Raw genomic sequence first — 24,696 nt, 5'->3', positions numbered from 1 at the left:
ACCATGGTAAGAAGGACAACAGAGGGACAATGACCACCCAGAGGATCCTCAGCTTTGGAACTGCTCATGAGCTCACTTAACTATGCCCATAGAATCACAGACTGGTTTGGGTTGGAAAGGAGCTTAAAGCTCATCCAGTACCAACCCCCTGCCATGGGCAGGGACACCTCACCATAGACCATGCTGCCCAAGGCTCTGTCCAACCTGGCCTTGAACACTGCCAGGGATGGAGCATTCACCACTTCTCTGGGCACCCTGTGCCAACACCTCAGCACCCTCACAGGGAAGAACTTCCTTATATCTAACCTGAACTTCCCTTATTTAAGTTTGAACCCATTACCCCTTGTCCTGTCGCTACAGTCCCTGATGAAGAGTCCCTCCCCAGCACCCTTGTAGCCCCCTTCAGACACTGGAAGCTGCTCCGAGGTCTCCACGCAGCTTCTCTTCTCCAGGCTGAACAGCCCCAACTCTCTCAGCCTGTCTCCGTACAGGAGATGCTCCAGCCCCTGATCGTCCTCGTGGCCTCCTCTGGACTTGCTCCAACAGCTCCATGTCCTCCTTTTGTTGAGCACACCAGAACTGCACACAGTGCTGCAAGTCAGGTCTCAATGTTCAACATAAACATAAAAGTGCTGGGCTTAGGTCAGAGGGTGAGATCCCACCACCAATGATACCCTGGGTGAATAGGACCAAGCTGTTGCTGGATACTTCCCCTCTCTCTTCTTCTCTCCTCTCTTTTTCATTTAATATTGACTAGATCTAAGCAAAAACACATGGCATGGAACTTGCTGATTCAGTTAAAGTCATCACTGGTGAGTTATATCTAACCCCATGCCTTGTATTTTGGTTGGTTGGTGTCATTTCACCTTAATTCAGTGCAAGGGTAGCATGAACGTGGTCACTGGTCCCAGTGGGAGGGAGGTTGTCCTGAATGACTCCTTTTGGGTCACAACAGCTGTGTTGCTCTTCCATAATACAGGCAGAGGAGTTAAGAGATGGCACGAGCCTCTAGAGAAGGAAGCTGTGGGAGATGTTTTGAACTGTGCTGCTGAAGCAGTACTGCATTTGAAACACTTTAGACCCTTAAAATATGCCACCATCCATCATGTCATTATTTTAAAGTGTATTTATTAACTATATTGGCTGCCTCCAATTGGAACAAAGAAATTACAGATGTAGCAGGGTCAGAACTTTGATTTCGTACAGAAAGTTTGCTTTTCAAATGATTTCCTTGCCTCAAGTCTTCCAAAAACTCTGCTTTGAGTTTGTTGAGTTCTTCTGCCAGGCTCTTCAGCTCACTCGGCAGGATGTTTTTAGCTACAAGAAAATTAAAGCCAAACTTTTAACTTTGTGCTTAAAGAGAAGGTTTACTGACCTTCACCTGCATCCTGCAACTCCCTCTGGCCAGCCTGCTGAATGTGATTGCCTCCATCACCCAGGGTTGGGATTTTTTAGTTTATCCCAAGGGAATGTCCCAGGCTGAGTCCCACCTCATGTGCCAGCCCCCAGAACAGGCTGCACTTACCTCTGGCCTCCTTCATTGCCTGAGAGATGAGTCGTCTGCAGGTCTGGTCAGCCTGATGGACAGCACTGGCCGCACAGATGGCTCGATCAGCCTCCTGCCGGGGTGACACAGGAAGGAGGGACACGTGTAGACACATAACATCTGGTTTAGGCTCTCATAAGCTTTTGAAGCTCTCTTTCAAAACCCAGACTGGTTTGGGTTGGAGGGGACCATAAAGCTCATCCAGTTCCAACTGCCTGCTAGAACTTCTGCCTAAGAGCTCATCTCACTCTCCCCTCTGGCAGGTTAAAGCCATTCCCCTTGGCCTGTCCCTACAGGCCGTTGTCCAAAGCTCCTCTCCAGGTTTCCTGGAGCCCCTTTAGGCACTGGAGCTGCTCTAAGGTCTCCCCTTCAGGAGCCTTCTCTTCTCCAGGCTGCCCCAGCCCAGCTCTCTCAGCCTGTCAAAGAGCTATTTCTCAGTTTCTACTGTGAATACAGTTCAGGTATAACTCACTCACTCCCCATCACCTGGCAGAGCCATGACTGGAGTCAAGCAGCGCTACCTTTTGCTCAGTGTTTTCCTCATTTTGCTTCACTGGATTTTCCAAGGCAGCAGCCAGCAAATTGATGATCTGCTCACTGAGAAAACAAGGATGAACCACATTAACCAAACAGTTTCACTGAAGATTTCTCTTCCATTTTGTGATGACACCTCAGCACAGGAAAAACCCCCAAATTTTCATTTAAATGCATGAGGCAATCAACAAAATGATCTTTACACAGGAAGTTTGATGAAAACCAATTATAACTAAACCTCCAGCCAATTGTTTCCAGGCTTAATATTTCAGAGAATTTACATAAATTTTCAACACCAGTTTAGAAATGTGGTTTGTTTGGGGGATAACTCTACAAAGAGCGATGACTGCGAGGTCCCAGCCACTGGCATGTATTGTACATAACTGACAGGCTTCCAAAAATCACCAGAAAACCATTTAGATACAGTAGAAAGCTTCTGCCCACCCATCTATGCAAGCAGTACGTGGTGACAGCCCCAGCACTGAGCGTACTTCTCCTCCAAAGGGCAGTCAGAACTTTTCAGGATGAGGCTGTTTTGTTCCCAAGCGTTTTTCTTCAGATCTGGCATTTCTATTTTGCTTGCCATTAAATGTATTGTCTGGTCAGGTAAGGGATGACTCCTCAGCCGATTTCTCTGCAAGCAGCATTCAAGTGGAGACTCTAAAAATATCTGGCAGTAGCTCAAGGAATCTAAAAGAACATCAACAGACAATTTTACCTTTAAACTGTTCAAGTAAAGATTTCTGAGAGCAACATGCACAGGAAAGGCTGTACAGGAATGAGGAACTTCTACAACTAGTTCTGAGCCTGAAAAGAATAGAATCATAGAATCCAAAACTGGTTAGGGTTGGAAGGGACCCTAAAGTTCCGACCCCCTGCCACGGGCAGGGACACCTTCCACTAGAGCAGGTTGCTCCAAGCCCCTGTGTCCAACCTGGCCTTGAACACTGCCAGGGATGGGGCAGCCACAGCTTCTCTGGGCACCCTGTGCCAGCGCCTCAGCACCCTCACAGGGAAGAGCTTCTGCCTAAGAGCTCATCTCAATCTCCCCTCTGGCAGGTTAAAGCCATTCCCCTTGGCCTGTCCCTGCAGGCCCTTGTCCAAAGCCCCTCTCCAGGTTTCTTGTAGCCCCTTTAAGTACAGGAAGGCTGCTATAAAAGTTTTACCTTCAAGGCTGCTCATGTAGAGATCAGCATACATAGGAATGGCTTTAAGTGACATAGCAATTCCTAATAATGCAGTAATAAAGTTAGTGCTTGCTATACTGCAGGAATCTAGCAATAAAGAATAACTCATGTTCTGCAAAAGCACTTAAAGTCAATTAAAGTGCACTGAGTTTCCTACGCAACTGAACACGTTCTCACGCATAGGCACAAGGAGCAGTTACATTTACGAGCCAGCTGGAACACCTCGTATCTCATGCTCTGGTAATAGAAGTTGTCATCCAGGATGATGTAGAGCGGCCCGGACCCGGCTGTGTGCGCGCAGTACCGGCCATCTCCGCCCTCCGCGGAGCACAGCAGCCCTTGCCGGCGGCAGGCGGCCAGGAAGCGCTCCCAGGCAGGCTGGCTGGCAGGGCCGAGGGCTGGCAGCGGGTCCCCGGTGAGCAGCGCCCGCAGGAAGCGCTCCAGGCACTGCAGCAGCTCCCGCCGGCTCTGCTTCCAGTCGGGCAGCTGTGGAGGGAGCAGCACAGCGGTGAAGGCCCGCCCCGGCCCCACAACACCAACACCGCCATTGCCGCCACCGCCGCCACCACCACAGCGCTCCCGCCCGCCATGAGGGAAGCGCCGCGTTGCCTGGCAACGGCCGCCGCGCAGCCAGAGACGCGGCCGAGCTGGCCAATGGCTGCCGAGCTGGCCTGAGCTGGCCAATGAGAGCAGCGCGCCGCACTGACCGCTGGGTCCGCCTCCCGCGGGCGGAAGGCCTCCGGAGGGATGAGCTCGTCGTAGGTGAGGATGGCGCAGGCCCAGCCCGGCCGCTGCGGCAGGCGGCGGCGCAGCCCGCGGGCCAGAGTGGACTTGCCGGCCGCCGGCAGCCCGCACAGCACGCACAGCCCCACCGGGACGCGCCCGCCGCCGCCCCGCTCGTCCTCATTCTCCGCTGCCGCCTCCAGCGCCGCCGCAGCCGCCGCTCCGGCTGCCTGGGCCTGTGGCGCGCATGCGCGGGGCGGCGCCGCGGGCGGGGCGGGCTGGGCCCGAGCGGGGAACAACCGGTTTTAATTGCGTTTAATTTGATCATAAACTCAATAATAGGTTTTAGTGACCCCGGAAGCGTCGGGATAATGAGAGATCCCGGCAGTGCCCAGCGGTGGCTTATGTTATCATAAGGTACTACTGAGTGTGCTAACCGTGGTGATTTAAGTTATAATAATGTAATATCATGCTTATTTATGAGGTAAAAATGATAGTAATATTTAATAATAACAATTGCAGAGTCTGAGGAAATAAGGACACTTCTTTGGAAGACCCTCCTTGCACACATATGGTGCCTGCAGTATATTTTGGGTTCTTCCATCCAGTTCTTCAGTAAAACGGCCATTGAGGGAGCTGGAAATACCATCTCAGGGAGGTGATTCAGGAATTTATTCCCTCTTCTCGCTAGTTCCTGTTCCCAGAGCTCACAGGTGAGCGCGGTCAGCGTGGGGTTTGCTCTCTGATGTACAGACTGACCAGCATCCACAGCTTCCTTATGGCCAGTGGGTTTTCTCCTCATAGTAGCTGCTTTTCCATGAGCTGCCATTTTGACAAACTGTGTATGTTTGTATCGAATCAGTACCACTTCCCAATTGTCCCGTTTAGAGTGATGAAAGTTACTTGTTGCTTCTGCAGTGGAGTCAGTTCCTAGTAAAAATCTCATACTGTGATAACCAACAGACATTAAACCGCTGTTGAGTGTATCGTGTTCTCTCTGATACATCACAGTTTCTGTAACAACAGGGATGGCTCATTCCTTCAAGACTCAGGTCCATTATCTACAGAGGTTCCTTCCATTGTTGGTGTCCTGATATGATGTTACTTTATAGTTGGGTTGGAAGGGACCTTAAAGCTCATCTAGTTCCAACCCCCTGCCATGGGCAGGGACACCTTCCACTAGAGCAGGTTGCTCCACTACCTGAAGTGGAAGGTACCGAAGGTGGCAGGTAGTGAGAGGTGGGATCCAGACCTCAGCTCCAGTAGTGCTGCATGGAAGCCAAGGCTGGGAGCCTGTGGGAACAGGGAATGGCTGCATCCCTGGCAGTGAACAGCCAAGAGGATGACCCAGGAGGTAGACAGGCTGCAGGCTTCCCACAGGGTCCATCTGTGTTCTAATTTTCATTGCAGTCTATGACTAGAGGTACATAAATTATGCCTAAATAACTGAAGTCACTTCTCTTTGGCCTGCAAGTAAAGTTGCACTTAGAAAAGTCCTGTTCTCTGACCTTCTTCCAGATCTCATCTAACAGGAATTGAACTTCAGGCTTCTGATATAAAAAGAAAGCCCAAGAGGTGAGGTAGAAGAGGCATAAATGCAGCCAGCAGCAATTAGGAGAATAATGGATGTGACAAAATCTGTTCAGTGCCTCATGGCATTAAGTCTTTTCCAGAGGTATGTGCTTTCAGGAGGCATTTTGGCTGCACAAGGAGAGGACTGGAGGACAGCAATCTTTAATTCCTTGTCAGAACTGCATGATGGTTCCCAAGGAGCTTTTCAGGCAGCTGGTCTAGGTGGGACTGCGGGTCGCTGAGGTCCTGAAGGAGCTGCTGGAAACTGGGTTTGCACTGGCTGCCTGAAGTGTGAAAAACACATTTTGTGAAGTAGTTCATGACGTGAGACAACTGGTATTTCTGAACTGCTTCTTTACCATCTTTAAACAGTTGCTAGGATTTATACATATCTTTAACTCTGCCTATCCCTCTCCCTAGTAGCATTTACGTGTGCCATTATGCTGTTTTCCATACGAGCGTTTATTATATCTGATATGAGGCTGCATGGAAAATCCTCCTAAACAGGACATGAGACATTAGGAACTTCACAAGGATACAGCAGTGTAAACATAGCAAACATGAAGTAAAAAACCACAGACTGGTTTGTGTTGGAAGGGACCTTAAAGCTCCTCCAGTTCCAACCCCTGCCATGGGCAGGGACACTTTCCACTAGAACAGGTTGCTCCAAGCCTCTGTGTCCAACCTGGCCTTGAACACTGCCAGGGATGGGACAGCCATCAGAATTCCTTCCTAAAATCTAACCTAAATCTCCCCTCTGTCAGTTTAAAGCCATTCCCCCTTATACTATCCCTACTTGCTTGGTTATAAATACTACAAACCTTTGACCAGGAAAATGCAGTACAGTAAAAAAATCAGGAGTTGATGTGGCAGGCTGGAACAGATATTGCAGAAAATCAGGTTAATAGAAAACACAGATTTTGAACTGTAGCTAATATTCAGTATTAAGCAAGTGGTATTTTAGAACTACTTTTCATTTTCTGTGACATTCTTCATATTCTCTTGCAACATTTAGTTTTGATACTTTTTATTTTGCTTTATGAGCACTGGACCCACAGCCTGGCTGAGCAGCTTCTCTGGTATTTGGCTGCTGGATTCAGAGTTCAACCTTTCCATCCCATACTACTCACAGCCTGTGTTGACAGGGCAGGCAATAAAGCTCATGCTTACCCAAGCTGAAATCTTGTCTAATGATTTATAAATGATTTTAAATACTTGGATCCTTCAGCTGGTTTCAGTGTATCAGAAAGACACAAAGTCACCAGTAACTGTATTAGAGAACAGGCATGGTATAATTTGGATTACTCAACATGAAATAATGCAAGCATGCATCTATCTTACCTGATTACTTCTTGTGTTATGACTTGGTGTGTTATTTTGCTTTGGTTGCTCCACATTGTTATCCCTGAAATAAAAACCACGGCATCAGGAAAATCCCCATGTGGTTTAACCACCTTCAGGGACGAGGCTACAGTGGCGAGATCAGGATTCCGTGTCCGACTCCAGCCCTTTCCAGCCTTGACAAGTGATTTCCATGTATGTGCCCTTCCGTCCATACAATACAATTATCATAACAATTGGGAAAGGGCAGTGTATTAGGGGAAAAGATGCTTCAGAACTGACAACTGGAGTATCTGGGTTAAACTGCTTAATAGCAGAGGACCGGCTACTACGTGACCTACTACTATTAGCTGGGACGTTGTTTTCTTTTTGGTGGGCTGGAATTCTTTGTTTAGATAAAGCATCTACCCAGCTTGCTAAATGAATAGGGAGCCTGCTCCCAAATGTTGAAATAGGCATTTGTAGTAAGTGAAATACCTGTGTTGTCTTCTCCTTTTCCTGCAAAACTTCCTTCTTATTGCGTCACGCTTAATGACTGCTACTACAGTAATGATTACAACTGGCACCACAAGGAGGAAAAAAATAAGGAGACCATCCCGAAGTGATGTATCTAGAGAAAAAGAATTGGGATAATGTAAAATAGTAATCTTATTTAACCTCATATTAACGCATTTTTTCTGCTAAAAAACACCTTTCTGTTGTAAAAACTACAACCTTTAAATTATAATAGATAAAAACTAGTAACTTCACTGAAATTTATAGATTCTGTGATCAGAAAAGTAGGATTTGGCCTTATATTATTCCAAGTTCTTTCTGGCTTACCCACCCCATGTTGTATGATACACAAACTTTTTTCTTTTCCGTATATTTTTTCAGGAATTCTAAAGCAAACAAACTCATTTCGTGTTTCCTTACCCACAATAGATCAGCACCTCTTCTTGGCCTTCCTAAGCCTTTAATAAATAGAAAACACTTTTTCCCTTTCCCAAAATATGAATTTAGTAAAACTTGATAACATATGAATTGTTCTTTGCCTCACAAAGCTACAGATGATGAACTGTGCTTGTAAACATAGAGAGGGAAAACATTTTGTGTGGTCTCAGTGTAAAGGCCAGCAAAATCTACTCCATTTTCCCTTTCCAGAATTTGTTGGCTCTTACATGAGCTGCTTACAACTGCTGCTGGCTGCGCCTCCTTAACCCCTCTCATTTCTGTGGGACCCTTTCCATGTATAAAGGCTGTTGGTTTCATAAATCATAGAATGGTTTGGGTTGGAAAGGAGCTGAAGATCATCCAGTTCCAACCCCCCTTCCATGGGCAGGGATGCCTCACACTAGGCCGTGTTGCCAAGGCTCTGTCCAACCTGGCCTTGAACACTGCCAGGGGTGGAGCATTTACCACTTCTATTGCTCAAGCTATCATCTTCCTCTATTAAATCCATTTTATCAGGACTCTCTTTTAAATACCTAAGTAAATATCTAAATATCCAACTATTTAAACAATGTCACAGTAATCCTGAGCAACTAATATATTGCTTTTTAGCTCAGACAAAATAGAGCTCAGATTCTCCCTTGGACCACCTTCCTTGAGGTCTGCAAATGCACAGCTCTGATAATAATGTCTGCTCTTCAAGTCAGTCCATGATTAAGTGTTCCATGAGGTAGAAAATAACAACTGAAAAGGGACTGAACCCCTTGTTAGAAGTAGATTATCAGCCATGGGGGGCAGAATGAAGGCCAGTTTCACTATCCTACCTATGTGAGCTGGTCCACTGTCAACGCTGCCCCCATAGCCCGACCGGTTACAGAACGGAGGCGCCCATCCAGAGTTGCAGTGGCAATTCCCGTTGTTGTTACACACCTACAGTCAATACAACAGGGTTTAGTCAAACAAATGCCTTTCTGGAAGTGGCTGCTTTCAACCTCCAGTGTATATTTGGAGTTCCACATGAAAGATTGCATGTGGAAACATGAAATATTGCATAATATTGTGTAGAAATCACAAAGTAATAACTGGGAATAAGCTCTCCCCCTCCGTAACATCCCAAAATACTGAGTGATACTGAGACAAGTTAATTCTCTGTAGACATTAACCTTTCGGTTTTTATTTGCCTGGAATAGATTATAGTCCAAAGAACTCAGATTTAAAACCTTTGGACTCCATTTTGCTCTTTCATGGAGACATATGTAAGTGAGGAATCACTTGTCCTCCTCAGAGGAATATTTTCCTTTTACAATTCCACAGCTCACTAATACTAGAAAATTCCCTAGGGAAATTCAGAAGAAATGTCTTTCAATGTCAGTGCTAAGAGGTTTACAGTGTACTGACAACATGAATTACAGATAAAAAGCTGGACTTAATACAGATGAGAAAACCCCAAAGCCATCTGGCTGGTTATTACTTTCATGCAGGGATTTTGCACCTCTCTTTGTCTTCTAGAAACAGGGCGTGAAGACACCCTTTACTCACCCCGTTGTCATTACACTTCTGCTTTACATCACAGCTGTAGCCCAGATTACTCGCATCAACACATTCAAAATCCACACAGGCCTGGAAAAGGTAGGTAGTGTCTTTTCAAACTCCAAACTTCAAAAAATCCCATCCTTTTATAACTAGATAAATGTATGTGCTTACAAGTCTACAGCTTTTACTTAGATGTCCAGAAAAAGGGCTGATAGAACATTCAATACTTCACAATTTTATAGCTGGATTTGTTGCAGATAAGTGTGTGGATGCATTTTGGTGGAGTAATTTGAATAACTGATAATGTAGCTCTCTGGTTTGTAGCATCCCAGTTTTTGAAGAGCTAATTGTGTGCGTGTATCTCAAAAAGCAGATTTTTTCCTTATGGCATACAAAGAAGAGAGCTACGTAATGATTTTGAAAGTTCTGAACTTCCCAGTTGGTGAAATACATTCTGTAATGCTGCTGTGATTCATCCTACCTTCTTTTCTCCACAGGCTGTTCCATCATGAACTTGGGCAGGATCAGGGACATCTGATCCTAAGTCAAAGTCAGAAGACCAGCATAAAACCCCAGATGCATTATTGACAACGCTCCAGGCAGGAAGGTTTTGAAGACTAACAGACGTGCACTGGAGCTTGCCACACAGACTATGCCTGTATCGAATGAAGGACACTCAGAAACAAGGTGAACAGAAAAAACCCCACAGTTTCAGTGCAAATACACCACCCAGTCAAACTTTTTAGCTTGCATTTCAAGGAAATCCTCTTTCAAATCTTATGCTTTAAGAGTTTGTAACAGAATATATATTTTTTCCATTGTAGATTTTAGGGTTAGCTTTTATTTGCTGGTGACTTACTGAACAGGACATTTCTTGTACACTCCACCTTTCATGCCACAGTTTCCAAACCTGTCTCCTTTAATATTCGCTCTTTCAAAGCATGCATCAGGAGCTTTTCGTGCCCCTGCACAAAAAGCAGTGAATCATAGTAAGCTACTACAGTCTCAAAAATAGGAGAAAGAAAAAGAAATATTGGGAATATCTATTAGGAGGCTACAAGTCTTTTCACATTAAATTATCAACATACCTTTTCCATATATAGATTCACATTGTGAATCAAAACTCTGGCATACTCCATAGTAGCAATAAGCCTTCATGTTGCTGCATGGGTAACCATTCATGATATAAACATCCTCTGGGCAGTAGGCATCGCTTCCATTGCAGTATTCAGGCAGGTCACAGAAGTCCATTTTTGATCTGCACTCTGCTCCTGCCACTTTAAACTGGAACCAGAGAGGAATACCACCCTACTTTTATTTTGCAACAGCAGAAGTGCTAACATGAAACAATGACAACTGGGAGCCTTTGGGATTTTAAGGAAGACAAAGCAGTTTTTGGGATCAATTATCTAATGAATATCCAGAACTTCCCTCAGTTTCATGTAGTGTAGCTACAGTTTATGAGCTGAGCCTGCAGAGGACTTGAGTAGATCATACAAATGTGTACACAAGTACCAATTTAAAAGCAGCCAACTGTTACAGATTTGGGAGAATCTTGGTGTTGCATAATGGAGATCACTACTACTGAGTCCCCTGGTTGCTCCTGCCTCCTAGGAGGGATGACACAGAGGTGACATTCCATTTCTAAGCTACTGCCCAAGAATTGTTGGGACACAAAGCTGCTGCTTACATGCTTTCTACAGGTGAATGTAGTTCAGTAATGGGAAAGTATATTGAGTGCTATGATAGGTCTTTTCAAACATTAAAAAATACTAGTAGATAGTATTAATTTAGCTTAATACAACAGCCTACCTTGCAATTTTTGCAGCACAGTCCTTGAGCACACTGTGATCCAGGCGTGAGTTTGCAGGTTGCAGCATCACAGCAAGGGTTAGTACATTCCTGACAAACAACCATGGACAAGGGGACACAACGTTTTTACATTGCCCTATAGCTGGGAAACTACGTGATCAAACCAAGTGCATGGAGAAGCCAAACTTTAAACACAGTCTCTCTTGTGTGTTCTGAGCTTGACAGTTTTCTGCTCTAACAGGAACCAGCACACGGTTTGGCTGGATTTTCTTACTACAAATGATCAGAAAAACATCTGTGTTTTGATGTGTTGTGGCACAGGGGTATAGGATAGGTTTACACTTTAAATGGACGCTAAAAGAAGCAGAACACACAGGGGTTTACTTCTTATCATTCCTTCCCTTATCTGATTTTTCCACTAGCAGTGATTTTAGGCTTTTACTAACATTTATCTTCATATTACTTGACAAAACGTAAAATTACAAGGAAAACTCCTCAGATATTAATGAAAGTCAGGTATACAGAAAGGCCAGCATTCTACAATAAATATAATAATATAGCAACAAATATAATAATATGCAGCAAGTATCCAGTTGAATTTCATTCATTACCTCTGGTTTGCCACAGTCGCATTCTTCGTTGCTATCGACCACATTATTACCACAGACAGGTTCCTTGTAAACATTACTTGTTTTGGGAGGATTTCTAAGGCAGTTTCCTCCTCCATTGAGAATAAGGTTCTCAAAATCATCAGCACTGCAGGTGCTGAAATTCCTGGATCCACTGGAAAGCATAATATTATTTTTTTATTATAAGTATTTTGCTTACAGGGAATAATACAACTCAAGCCCTTAAAATTCTGTCAATCTATAATAAATAGCATGTTTTATAATGCTGGGAGATCATGAGATACTTCATTTTTACTTGATTTTGCAATGGAGTACAGTACTAGAAGTTAAAAATAATATTTGCAACATAAATGCAAGTACTTTCAGAAGCCAGAGACCACCAGATTATCCATTCTGGTGTCCTGTATAAAACAGGCCTTAGAAATTCCTTGTGTGTAATGAGTCTGAATATGCTTGATTCAAAAATGCTTTCCAGAAAGACATATGCCTTAACTTGGAGTCCCTAAAAACTCAGGAATACATCTTATTATAGTAGTATTATAGTAGTGTTCAGTTACCCTGATTTATTAATACAAATGTAGATAAATAAAATAATATGATCTTCTAAGGAGAAGCCAAAGAACAGATGAACAGAAAGAAACATAAGCTGAGAGGTTTGGTTTATATTGACTGTTAAGAATGTGTGTGAAGATACACATTTGCACAAACCCAGTGAACATATGTGAAGGGTTCTCAGTTCTCAGCAGGGTAAAAAACCCAGCAACACACTATCATTAAAAATAAATAATTAAGAAAATCCAGTTTTTAGGAATGCTACAAATAAAAATGACTGGATTGGAAAAAAAGATAAAGTTTCAAATAAATTAAAATGGTCAAGTCCTAAATTAGTGAGTTCACCTCCGTGATTAAACAACTCCCTATTCACAAAAGTTCTTCAAGATTCTTGGGAGATTCAGAGCTTCTAAGGCATAGTCACTGCAGATAAATAACAATTATTGAAATAAAACAACTGGAAATCTTACTTATCTGTGCTGTGCATAATATAGGATGCAGGACACCTTGTGTCATCATGTTTCATTCCAAGATTATGCCCCAATTCATGAGCAGCTACTGTAGCATGACGTAACACATTGTCATGATTCAACTAATAGAGAGAACCAGTGTTAAAAAAAATGTGAAACTAAAGAAAATCCTGTGTTACTATTGATTTATTCAAGCCCCAAACCTCTCAGAGGCTGTGAAAACAGAATACTGAATTGTTTTGCAGAGCAAAAGCAGCAAGAACAATTTATCACTTTATTTACAGGTAGGGCCAGATTCTGCCACTCTTTGTATTCCTTCCATTAGGATCATATTCTGAATATTAACAGTTGGCAGCTGGACCAGATGATCATGCCCCATCCCTGGCAGTGTTCAAGGCCAGGTTGGACACAGGGGCTTGGAGCAACCTGCTCTAGTGGAAGGTGTCCCTGCCCGTGGCAGGGGATTGGAACTGGATGAGATTTAAGGTCCCTTCCAACACAAACCAGGCTGGGATTCTATGATTCTACAATCATTGTAAGTAGTTTCCAACTGAAATAATTCTATTCTGTTCCATTCTAACACAGTTAATCACTCATGACACTGATTTCAATGGAGTCTTCAATGACAAATGTACTGTTAAAGAACAGATGTTCTGTTTAATGTTCTGTTAAAGAACAGAATCTGCTTCTGAGATTGTCCATGGTATTATGGCGTTCATACTGTAAGGACAGGAACCTCTAGAGATACGTTTCTGCCCCAAAGGACATGGAGGAAAAAATGCTTTCTTACTAATTTTGCCATGTTTAGAATTTTTGTCTGTTTACAGCCTTACTGTGGGGAAATCCAGACACTTGAGAATATAGTGTGTTATGTTCACTTTCTATCTATCTAAAGAGTAAAAAAATACGCATTATTCTGTAGCTCCATTCCCATCCCCAAAACACTGTGGATACAAACTTTAACAGTATGAGGATGGGCTTTTCTTATCAACCTTGAGTTAGATGAATTACAAAAGGTGATCAAAAAGTTGTTTCAGGACTAAATCAGCCAAATGGACTGGAATGTGATGGAGACAGATGAGAGAAATTGGGAAATACTTGAAGTTTTAAATGTGCACACGTTTTTATATAAGAAACCCCCTGAAAGGAACCGTACAACTCCAAGCCTAATCTCCAAGACTGGGGTGACTTGACCAAATAGGTCAGCAAAGGGCACATTATTTATTAGGATGTTCTGGAAGGTACCTTTGTGGAGACAATGGCTGGCAATAGCAGTATCTACAACTCTGGGTATTGTAAATGCCTTCAGTTGTCCCACTAGCAGGATGTCTGTGGTAGTTTAGCAGCTCCTGTGCTAGTTTCTTCCATTAACCACAACATTGTGTACTTACAGTGCTGATTGACCCTCCCTGGACTTGTGAGCAGACGGTACCCACAAAAGCCATTCCAATGGATCCACTGTAAGAGCTTCTCCCTCTGCAACAAAAGCAGTTTGAAGGTGGTGGTGGAAGAGGGGCTGAATGTTTGAAAGTTCTACTAAAAGACTTTCAATTTCAAAGCAAGTATTTGCTTCAAACTCGTCAAACTGTTGAGTTTGAAGCAAATATTGTAAGGCAAATTTTGGTCTTGAAGTCAAGAAGAAATTTATCACCATATCAGGGTTTCACTAAAATTAATAATGAATATCTGAATAACATAGCTTGAAAACAATGATAAGTCACCCAATTCTGCTGTGTCAGTGTTTCTGAGTTCACAGAACCACAGAATGATTGAGCTTGGAAGGCAGCTCTGGTCATCTGGTCTGCTCAAGCAGGGCCACCTCAAGTTGATTACCTGTAAAGCATTCATTATAGTTTCTTGTCGTTTTTCCAGGTTAAAAGTTTGGAAGTTGAGTGAATTTTACTCCAGTTGTATTTTCATTCATACACAACTCCCAAACCATACACATCAGCAACACTGGCAGCGTGGGTAGTTCTTCCACTGAAGGAAAACTTACATGATGAGATGGGCAACATCATTTCTTGATCGTTTAAGAAGATCTTTCTGTCTCCAAGAAACGAATCTACTGAGTACATCTCCAGCTGAACCTTCCATCACAGATATGTGGTTTGTATCTGTCCAGATCTCTAATCCAACCAGAACAATCTGGATGTTTAATGCTCCATACATCTGGAAAAAACATATTGATAACTGCCATCCATCGGTCTATTTCAACTGAATTAGGAAAGATTACATCACTGCTACTGAGTGAACAATAAGTTCAACATAGGGACTGGACATAATTTTAGTTTATTTGAAATTAAATGTAAAATATTTGTATTTATAAATGAAAATTATGAATTAACTAAATACATATATTTATAATATAAAACTAAATAAGAGGATATAACTGAAGGCAATCTACTTCATGAAGGTACCTAAACATATCCTTCAGTTGGAGAAGTTGGAAAGATGATGTTCATTCATTTTCTTAGCTAACTGTCTTAAGGAGAAACTGTGAACAGATCATCAGAGACCTTATGGAATTGTTGATAAAAAACTACCAACATGAGAAATACTCTTCCTAGAAAGGTAAAAGATACTGGAGACCTCATGTTCTTGGAGCAGTTAAAGTCTGGGAGTGCACAGAAGTGGTTTAAAAAGCATCTTGCATCTCTCCCTCTGCTTGCACCTCTACAAGACTTGTACATAGATTCATGATGTGCCTTAAATGTGTTACAAATGGTTGTACAACTTCTAAACACAGTCTCAGGATTGCACTAGCTGTTCTTTCGAAAACCATAATAAAGTAGGAACTACTGAATCAAGGTAAGGTATCTGACCTACCCCATCAACATAATTAATCAGCTCAACAGTTTCCTTTTGCACTGCAGCAAGATCAGATTTCTTCATCAAGAACTGTAAAATAGCATATAAGAATGTCAGAGAAAGAAATTAATGAAGTATTACATGTTCTTAGCATTGGATGATGTCATTACCCTGTTGTTATCGACAACCACAAATAATTCCACATAGCTTTTCTGTGGCAGGACAGCTCGCTTCTTCTGCAAATTAGAAAGTACAGTAAGTTAATATAAGAACTTAAGTAAGTTAATATAATAACAAGTTCAGGGGTTTTTACTTATCTTTCTCATTACTTTAATTTCATGTGTCTCAAAAGTCAATTTGCTGTATTTTTGCACACTAATACCTATATATCAGTAATTCACATCTAGTCAGACACTGGGATGCATGAACTGAGTGGCAGCTTCATGCATTTCATGTCATACCCACGACTGTCTTGGGCAGACCTCTGCTCTTCTGCTAAAGGATTGCTTCAAGCTTCCAGTGTTAAGTTCCCATTGTGCTGTTCTTCTGTTTCAGGATGTCCTTAGCAATACTCCCACCAGTTTGAGGGCCATGAAAATGAAAACAACAAGGAAGTGGCCTGGCAGGGCAAATGCACCTGCAGTGACACCATGCCCAAGCAAGAGCTCTGGAGCCCCTCGGCTGCTGGGACAGACCAAGGAGGTGGCTTGGACTGCAGCTCTCAAGAGAGAAACAGAAATGTATTTACCCTCAAAAGCTTCTCCCTGCTAGAGGTACTGTTTGGTACAAAGGTATATTTCACAGGCTGCTTCACAAACATCTCCTCATGATGAAGGCTGCTGTTCAGCACACCACACTGGAAGGGGATATCCTGCATATCTTCCAACTGGTAAAACACATGTTCAAATGTGCTGGATGTGTTGAGCGGTTCCATTCCGTACCATTTGCCACCAATGTAGAGAATTCCTCTAATAATCGTAAAAGAATGAAAAATTATTCCAGAGGTTTTCCCTCATGGTTATGAGTGAGTGAATGACAGCTGGATATTTAGAAACTAGAACTGTTCATACCACTAGGTTGAAATAAATTATTATCTTAAATTATCTTAATATAGGGTATAAGCTCAAATGCCCAACAGCATCCCAAAAGGCAAAACAGAACTTATTTAAAATGCTTGAGTGTGCACAGTATGGGCTCCTTGAGTCAGTTAGTTAGAAAAGAGAGAAAAAGGAGAAAGCAAGCCAAATTGTTACTGAATGAGTCTGGATTGTAGTGATGCAAAAGGTCTCTTTTAGTCCTTATCTCTAGTCTCGCTCCTAGCCCCATGCAGCTAAAATAATCTAGTATTTTAGAAAAAGATATTTTCTAAGACAGAAAGAGAGGCTAAAAGCAATCACCAGGGTGTTTATGAGGGCAACAGCAGTATTGCACTGCTGAGTGCATTTGTCCATGGCTCATAAACACCTGGTCCCTGCCCATTTGCTGTACTAGAATCTTTCAGAAGCTATTATCTTATTTTCCAGAATCTCAAACTATATTTAGAACAACAATTCTCTAGTTAATATCGTGTGAAAGAAGATCCTCAAATACATGAGTGCAAAGTAACCAAAGGATTTGAGCTTGCGTAAGTTTTGCAGAACAGCCAAAATCATAGAATCATAGAATCATAGAATGGTTTGGGTTGGAAAGGACCTTAAGATCATCCAGTTTCAACCCCCTGCCATGGGCAGGGACGCCTCACACTAGACCATGTCACCCAAGGCTCTGTCCAACCTGGCCTTGAACACTGCCAGGGATGGGGCATTTATCAGTGCTTAGTGAGATCCAGCATTACCTGAAATACCAGTACACTGAACCATTTTATTCTTCCTTTAAAGGAATGCCACAAAGTGTCATTATTTGTTATGAGTAGCATCTCACTGTGATACTATTCATGAAAGATATGTGGGTGATCTTTATCCAATTGCCTCTTCCTGCTTGTCAAAAAGACATCAGACTGAACAAGGCTACTACATGCCACAGGTATAACCAAAGTCCAGCTAAAGAGCCCAGCTCAGTGAACACCGGGGAGCATGGACACGCTAATCTGCACAATGTGCTTTGTGTGCCATCTCATTTTATCAGCTCATATGGACTGATTCTGTGGGGACAAATCACTGTACTTTATGCATTAATCTGGTCCCTGTATGATTCTCGAATAAAGGTAATTTTATTGCTTTTGAAACACACAAAAAATTATTTCAAATTTGGTAAAAAAAAATGAGGAAAGGCTGAGAGAGCTGGGTTTGTTCAGCCTGGAGAAAAGAAGGCTCAGGGGAGACCTTGTCCCCATGTTCCAGTATGTAAAGGGTGGCTACAAAGATGGAGACTCCCTTTTTACAAGGAGTCCCATGGAAAAGATGAGGGGCGATGGGTACAAGTTACTCCTGGGGAGGTTCTGACTGACACAAGAGGAGAATTTTTCACCATGAGAACAATCAGCCATTGGAATCATCTCCCCAGGGAAGTGGTGGATTCCCCAACATTGGACACTTAAGATTCAGCTGGACAGGGTGCTGGGACGTCTAGTCTAGGTCATGCTGTTGCCAATCCAATCTGGGATTCTATGGTTCTATGATTGAGTGTTTTAAACTCAGTGAAAGCTCCATCAGATTGTGTTTCTTCTACAAAGGTGTCTCTGGTCAAGACATTTGCATCAAGTAATAGAGGCTTCAGTTCATGCCTGTGTTTTGCCTATATTTAGATTATGCTCTCTCTCATGCTATCTTTTTTCTGTGAAGGAATTTTGGAAAAAGGGACAAAAGGGGTCGTTGAGGAAAACTATAAAACCTGTAGAGAGTTTCAACTTCATCAAAAGGTGAAGTATTAAAAGTATGAGAAAGATTTGCAAGATAGGATGGTGTTTTTCAGCTGTATGATGAATTTTACTGTTTTACATTGGTATTGCACAATGAAATACCCTGAAGTAACAAGCAAAAGGTAATACCTAAGGCCATCGCATGTGCTAAGAGCGAGCACTGAGTCAGCAATTCCTTCAACAGTGCCATGATAATAACAGTGTGTCTGAAATGCAACAAAACCACATAATTAATGACAAAAGAAGGTTGTTGCCTTCAAATGCAAACTTATTTTCTAACCTTTGTATTTGCATGACATGAAGGCTGGCTGTTACATATTTACAGAGTTCCCTGTTCTAGAAGTAATCCCAGCCTTCTTGGAGTAAAATATGATGTGACATGAGTACCTACCACAGGCCCCTTGCTTCTCAAAAATAACCAGCTTTTTAGTTTAACCCATCACCATCTTTTAGCAAAATCTTTTCACCTACATTGCTCACCCTGTTCTTAAGCAGACTCTTCTCAAAGGCTGATCTGAGAATATCTCCCATGCACAAAGCATCCCATTAGGTCTTGCCAAGTTCACATACAGTTTAAAGTTGAAATGAAATTCAAAAGTATTTATAAGGCTTGTTTGGTACTTAAAACCTACAAAGCTTTGATGCTGCCGTTGTATCTTTAATTGCATACTATGCAAAGGAGACCTTATCAGGCAGCTCAAATTCAGTCTTGGCATTATCTCTTGGCATCTCCTTTCACACCTTGGAAAACAGTGATGCTGTATCACCATAAACAGCCCACTCCCTCATAAAACACAGAACCTCTTTTGTACCAGTGGAAATTGTTAAACAGAAATGCTACAAATGTGAAAACTCACAGAAACCTGTTTCCAGACAAATATATCTTTCTTTTGTAGACGCTTTATGTGCATCACTTGTATTTTTCCTTTCATTGCCAAAAATGTAACCTATTTTCACTGCCCTATTATAGAGATACGAAGGCACTCAGAATTAATGGTAGTGCATTCGCTTTTGCTTTGACAATACATTTAGATGCATACACATCCTTGTGGTTGTCCTCAGTTCTATCAAATTGTTAATATCTCCTTCAATTTATAAAGCTTGGCTTCCCCATTTCGAGGAAACTGACACAAAAGGGGAATTTTATTACACACAGTACCTCATTTTTTGATTGCGTTGCCTCCAGTTTCCCATTTTCCCCATATGTGTAGAGCATAAAGTCTTCACTAACAAGCTTTCTGGAAACAAAAATAAACTACTGCTCTTTTAACAGTCTAGAAAGCAAGAAATAAGTCAGGAATCCTAGTAAAAAATACACACTGTTAGCAGCACACTCATGCTAAATGATATTAAAATCCATGGATGTGAAACAAAATACCTTAAAATGAGCTGAATTACTTGGAAAATAAGTTATTTTGAAATATTTTAACTAAAATATCCATAGAGTAGGATCTGAGCAGACTGTGCTGCATCAGGGCCTGGGCTATTACAGGCTCAGGAATGAGGAACAACAGTAACAGACACATTTCTTCACATACAACATGGCTAACAACCCTCCCCTCAGTAGTAAGAAGCTAATACCGAGATGAATTTTCATGTTCCATAAGGATTTTCTGAAATGTACTATCTTGTGCTGCTAATAAATAATCAAAATACATTTCTTCAGAGCTAGAAAAAAATATTCTTTTTTAATTTTATAATAATAATATTATTTAAATAGTACCATAACAGAGACACTGTTTAACAGAGTCCTTTTGAAATTAGTACAATCTGCCATTTAAATGGTTTCTTCTGGATTTTTTCAGTATAAAACCACTTGTCTATATGCAGCTAACTCCCAAAATGGTGTGATTCCTTAGAACACTCATAGCATACTTGTTTCTCTTCAGTTTTAGGAGATATGTTCCATTTCTGGTTTTAACTGAGTAAGAAAGATTGTCATCGGGAAGCTCCTGAAAACAGAACAAAAGAGATCACTGAATTAGGAGAGTTTCTACTTGGTTGTGTGGGTTCCATGTTTTGTTTGAGAAGAGGGGTCCAACTACTATATATGTTTTAAGTACCTACCAAAACACAGATTCCTAACCCTTGTGCCTTTTCTATTTCAGTCTCAGCAGCACATTCTATATTGTTCCCTATGGAAAGTTTAAATTCTATTTATCTATACATTTTCATTTAGAAGACAGAAGGGCACAGCACGTGAATGCACTCTTTATCCAACTACCACATTGTGTTTCGTGACACCTTATGTAAACGACTCACAGATCCTTCCTTCCCTAATGGCTTTGCACAAAGATGACTAATGCTGTTTCATTATTAGTTACTGCAGTAATTGATCTTGATATCTAGCACAAAGGTAAGTGACCTCAGAACTGAGGAACTAAGGCTCAGATTGTTCTTTTAACTCATTCATCTATGCGACTCTGTGGGACCATTTCTACTAAGCGAGCATCAGCCCTTTAGGCGCTACATGGTTGAAATCCTCTGGTTATCCAAAGACCACGTACAATGAGCAAAAGGGCATATACAGCACAGACATTAGTCAAGTTCAAGATCTAATCTGACTTGGAGGAAATGGAAATATTCTTCATGTTCCTTCTCACTTCTATCTGACAACTCTGTTAAAAGGACTAGAAGTTTGAATGGCGCTTACTTAAAGTGCAATTGCAGAGTTTTGTGGGAACAAATTTACTCAAAACTAGTTGAAAACGCAAAGAATCTGAAGAGATAGTGTGGGGCACATTCCTTTACAAAAATAACCTATATACACCATACACTCTGTGCGTGTAATATTAGTATTGTGCAAAACAGCAACATCAGAAGTAAAAATGAGGTAGAATAACCAACCTCGTGATAAAATGGATGATGTTTTTCTCTGCTTGTCAGACGAGGAATAATTATTTCTAATGTAGAAAGTCTGGATGTCTGTTCAGAAGATACACCTGAAAATAAAGAGCTCTTGGATTATGCTGGAGAAGTCACAGAAATCAATATTTTCATTCATGGCCAAGTTACTCTTCATTTCTGAGTGTTGAAACTAGATGTATGTGGCCTCGTTCTCTATAGAAATGCTGTTTTGACTGTATTTAAGGCTAATGACTGCACCATCCCAAACACAACTGATGTAAAGTGTTAAAACCTGCAAATTCAAGCAAAAGTTTTCTTAAACAGGGTGTCCCAAACTGGCTGCAATCTTGGCTTTAACTCTTGGTCTTAGTTACTTACATTATAAACTGGGATAATAGCTCAATTTTTTTCTCATTCCTTCATCTAGACAATATCAAACCAAATTAATTATTAATTGAAAAACCATAAATCCCTCAACCAATACGACAGGAACATAATAGAGAATCCCAAGAACAAGAAAAATGAGTAATGATAAAAAATCCCGTCTTGTATTCAGTGCATAATTTGATAGTGATGAAGAAACAGCTGAGGTCTGGAGAACACAAGAGAAACTATTGAACGATTTAAAACACAATCTTGATTCTCACATATTCTGGATTATTAACTTTGTCTTTCATTTCTGAAACAGTTTTTCTTCTATGATCTACACTTCTAACCTGATGTGCCACAGAAAATCTATGCAGCTACCCTCTCTGTCCACCCGTCTGTCCCCTCACAGTAATTTCTGAAGTTAAAATCACCTGTGCGAGAGATGCTAACCTCTCAAGTAGAATTAAGTTCCTTTAAGCTTTGTGAAATCACCTCGTGAGTGCCAGGAAGCCTGTGCTGATCTGTGAATGCATAGCAGGGCTCTGTGGGAGTGGCTTAGAGACATACAGTACAATTATTTTGAATGGTGGATCCAACTTTGCCAGGATATTTCAGAGCTTGATAGAGAATTGGAGAATACTGTATCTCCAGGAGAATATATTCAGCCCCTAAATAAACTGGGGAATGTTTTTTACTGTTTACAGAGCCATTTGCTGTGCTATTGCCTCCTAGTTACTGTTATGTCCTGTACTTGCTCACTTTTCCCCCTTGCTTACGTCTCTACTTCCTTCTGTCCTTTACTTGATTAAACAAACGCCCCCTTCAGCCCTCTCTTTCCATTTAAATCCCTTTACTCGTATTCCTTTCCCTATGGCCCTGAATGAGGAATACTTAAGAGTTGTCATCTGGATCTAATTCTGCCACTTGCTGTGTGTATAACCCTGGCTCACGACGTTGCCTCCAGCCACTACCTGACTTTGCTGTATTTAGTTTGTTCCAGCCACAGTCAAACCCTTGCAAAAGGTTTGTAGTCTTTCACACTGTTATCAGGATTATCGCCAGAACATCATGCTAATGTGGGAAGCTACAGATAAGAAGTCTGCTGAGTATCTGGTTTTAGGTAAATGGTTTATAAAGACAAAAACAATCTCTAGTGACTTTATATATAATAGTGTGAACTTGAATTCATCTTCCTTTTTCCTGTCCGCTCATCAGTCTGGTTTGAGTGCGATCAAGAGGCAAAACCACTGCTTCTAATCAATAATAACATGGGTTTTAACAATGAAAGTAATTTCTTCCTTCTTAAATTGTTCTTGCATAAGGAAACAAAGAGATTTCTTCTCATTATAGCAGTCCAAAGTCACCCTCAGCCTCCCACGCGTCTATGAAAGGAATTTATAATTGCAAAGGAGCCACAGAATCACCCATTCAAAGCGAGGAGGAGGATTCTTCAGTGTAATGGTGATCTCTACCCATTAGATAACATCAGGATTTTAAAAAGCTAGGAGCAGGTAACATATATTTAACATTAAAAGGCTGACACTGCAACCAAAATGTGGAAGTTGCTATTGGCGAACAGGTCTGCAATGACTCAGTTCTGAGTGATCGTCACTCGACATTTACTTCTTTGCTCTTAATCTTCAGTAATTTTACTACCAAAATCACAAAATCCATTCTGTTTCATGAGTTAAGTGTATGTTGAACTAACAGTGGAAATGCAGTTCTAACAGTTTATATTTTGACACCTGAAAGCAGGAAACCATCTTTAATGCACACCATAAAAATAGCGTTTTCTAAGAAATACTTATTTCAGGTGTCACATCTCAATCTAAAATCTGAAGCCAAATCATAAAGGGAAATGAGTTAATGAGGAGCTAAAACAAAACTGAAGGGATTTCCCTAGCATTACTGAAGAAGAAATCTTTTTCTACAGTCTTTATTATTGATGAGAGTAAAGTGCAGTTCTCACAACCAGGAAGGTGATGTATTTACATACCTACTACATCCTGGAGGAAAAACCACAAAGAGCTCAACTATAAAAAGCTTCAAACCTGTAATCTTTTCCAGACACCTTTTTCTTTATTTTCTCAATTAGCAGGTCAGCTAATAGCCTAATGCCTGGGGAGAGCCATGACTTGATTTCAAAGCTCTGTAACATTATGATCAGGACCGAGAGTATGAGAAGATTTGGAGAAACTTTCTGAATACATAATAAAAACTGAAATCTTACCTTTTATCCCAAAAGGTTTTCCAGATAAAGTTAGTCCAAAAGTGAACAAAAATAGGCTGTGTTTTAACATTTCCTGGAGAAACTACTACCGTATACCAGCAGACACCGTGTACCTGGCTCTATGCAGGAGAACTAGAAGAACAAGAACCGTCTGCTCCGAAGGTAAACAGCAGAAAAAGCACTTGGATACTTCATCCCTGCTAAGGAAACGGGAAGTAAAATTTAATCCATTAGGCTTGCAAACAAAACTGGTTAGACAGCTTAATGCAAATAGAAAGCAGCACAGGCTTAAATGCTGATTGGAGAAAGAGCACCAACCCATGCCAGGATCAAACTGGTTTATTCTAAAGGACTTTATTACCCCAGTGAGACCACATGAGATTAGAAATATGCTACCAATGGATAAAATAGGTTGTTTATAATGGTGATTGTCAGCTCAGTAAAATAATCTAGTATAAAACAATATCTACTCTTAAAAATTCCAGCATGTTCTTTTCCATTTTTTTCAGCTTTACTCTAAAAATGACAAAAATACAGTGCATATGAACATATGGAAACCCCAGAAACTCAGGGAAAACCCCAAAGCAGGGATTGTACCCAGTCTCTTCTACGTTAAAGATAATTCTCCTCACCAGAAGTCTGTAACTTTGTGCAGCTCATCCCTCTTCTAGGATCAGAATAATCTTCTGAGGCACCATGCAACCACATTGTCACCAAAGGCAGCAAACAAACGCTTCTAAAACTGGATAAATTTGC

At 41.4% G+C, this 24,696-nt stretch overlaps 2 protein-coding genes and 1 long non-coding RNA gene across 6 annotated transcripts; 1 reads left to right on the top strand and 2 right to left on the bottom strand.

Moving 5' to 3' along the window:
* Positions 1-1,110: 1,110 nt before the first annotated feature.
* PSTK (phosphoseryl-tRNA kinase) lies at positions 1,111-4,318 on the bottom strand. Its single transcript, XM_030488112.1, has 7 exons — positions 4,304-4,318; positions 3,975-4,268; positions 3,468-3,753; positions 2,572-2,770; positions 2,068-2,143; positions 1,526-1,619; positions 1,111-1,317 (listed from the first exon to the last, which is right to left on the bottom strand). Exons 1-7 carry the CDS (start codon positions 4,316-4,318, stop codon positions 1,112-1,114), a joined length of 1,170 nt encoding a protein of 389 aa, XP_030343972.1. The 3' UTR covers position 1,111.
* A 14-nt stretch (positions 4,319-4,332) lies between these two features.
* Positions 4,333-21,676, top strand: LOC115608556. Of its 4 annotated transcripts, none has more exons than XR_003991587.1 (4): positions 4,333-4,407; positions 9,864-10,053; positions 14,702-14,935; positions 16,193-21,676. It is a non-coding gene; the product is annotated as an uncharacterized LOC115608556 (long non-coding RNA). The 4 variants fall into 4 exon arrangements; XR_003991584.1 differs by having other exon boundaries at positions 14,223-14,935; XR_003991586.1 differs by lacking the exons at positions 4,333-4,407; positions 9,864-10,053 and adding an exon at positions 13,326-13,364 and having other exon boundaries at positions 14,223-14,935.
* On the bottom strand, positions 4,467-24,188 carry LOC115608555 (disintegrin and metalloproteinase domain-containing protein 9-like). Its single transcript, XM_030487516.1, has 22 exons — positions 23,941-24,188; positions 21,342-21,436; positions 20,370-20,446; positions 19,654-19,732; positions 18,624-18,700; positions 16,386-16,605; positions 15,808-15,873; positions 15,656-15,727; positions 14,826-14,998; positions 14,221-14,305; positions 12,830-12,951; positions 11,790-11,961; positions 11,179-11,268; positions 10,455-10,650; positions 10,226-10,331; positions 9,848-10,022; positions 9,373-9,453; positions 8,658-8,763; positions 7,381-7,513; positions 6,904-6,967; positions 6,384-6,436; positions 4,467-5,846 (listed from the first exon to the last, which is right to left on the bottom strand). The coding sequence occupies exons 1-22, from the start codon at positions 24,008-24,010 to the stop codon at positions 5,768-5,770; spliced, it is 2,391 nt and encodes a 796-aa protein (XP_030343376.1). The 5' UTR covers positions 24,011-24,188; the 3' UTR covers positions 4,467-5,767.
* Positions 24,189-24,696: the final 508 nt, after the last annotated feature.

Source organism: Strigops habroptila, chromosome 5, assembly GCF_004027225.2.
Source record: "Strigops habroptila isolate Jane chromosome 5, bStrHab1.2.pri, whole genome shotgun sequence".
NCBI classification, from domain to species: domain Eukaryota; kingdom Metazoa; phylum Chordata; class Aves; order Psittaciformes; family Psittacidae; genus Strigops; species Strigops habroptila.
This window is presented reverse-complemented; position numbering and strand designations above follow the sequence as displayed.

Bases quoted from the DNA above. Each gene is read 5' to 3' on its own strand.
- PSTK (XM_030488112.1), bottom strand. The intron at 2,771-3,467 runs GTAACTGCTCCT...ATGTTCTTTTAG, and splicing joins GTTCCAGCTGGCTCGTAAAT to ATTCCTTGAGCTACTGCCAG. The intron at 2,144-2,571 runs GTACGCTCAGTG...TTGTTTTCTCAG, and splicing joins GACTGCCCTTTGGAGGAGAA to TGAGCAGATCATCAATTTGC.
- LOC115608555 (XM_030487516.1), bottom strand. From the start codon at position 24,010: ATGTTAAAACACAGCCTATTTTTGTTCACTTTTGGACTAACTTTATCT. The intron at 20,447-21,341 runs GTTGGTTATTCT...TTCTGTTTTCAG, and splicing joins ATCATCCATTTTATCACGAG to GAGCTTCCCGATGACAATCT. The intron at 10,651-11,178 runs GTAGGCTGTTGT...CTCTGGTTCCAG, and splicing joins TGTGCTGCAAAAATTGCAAG to TTTAAAGTGGCAGGAGCAGA.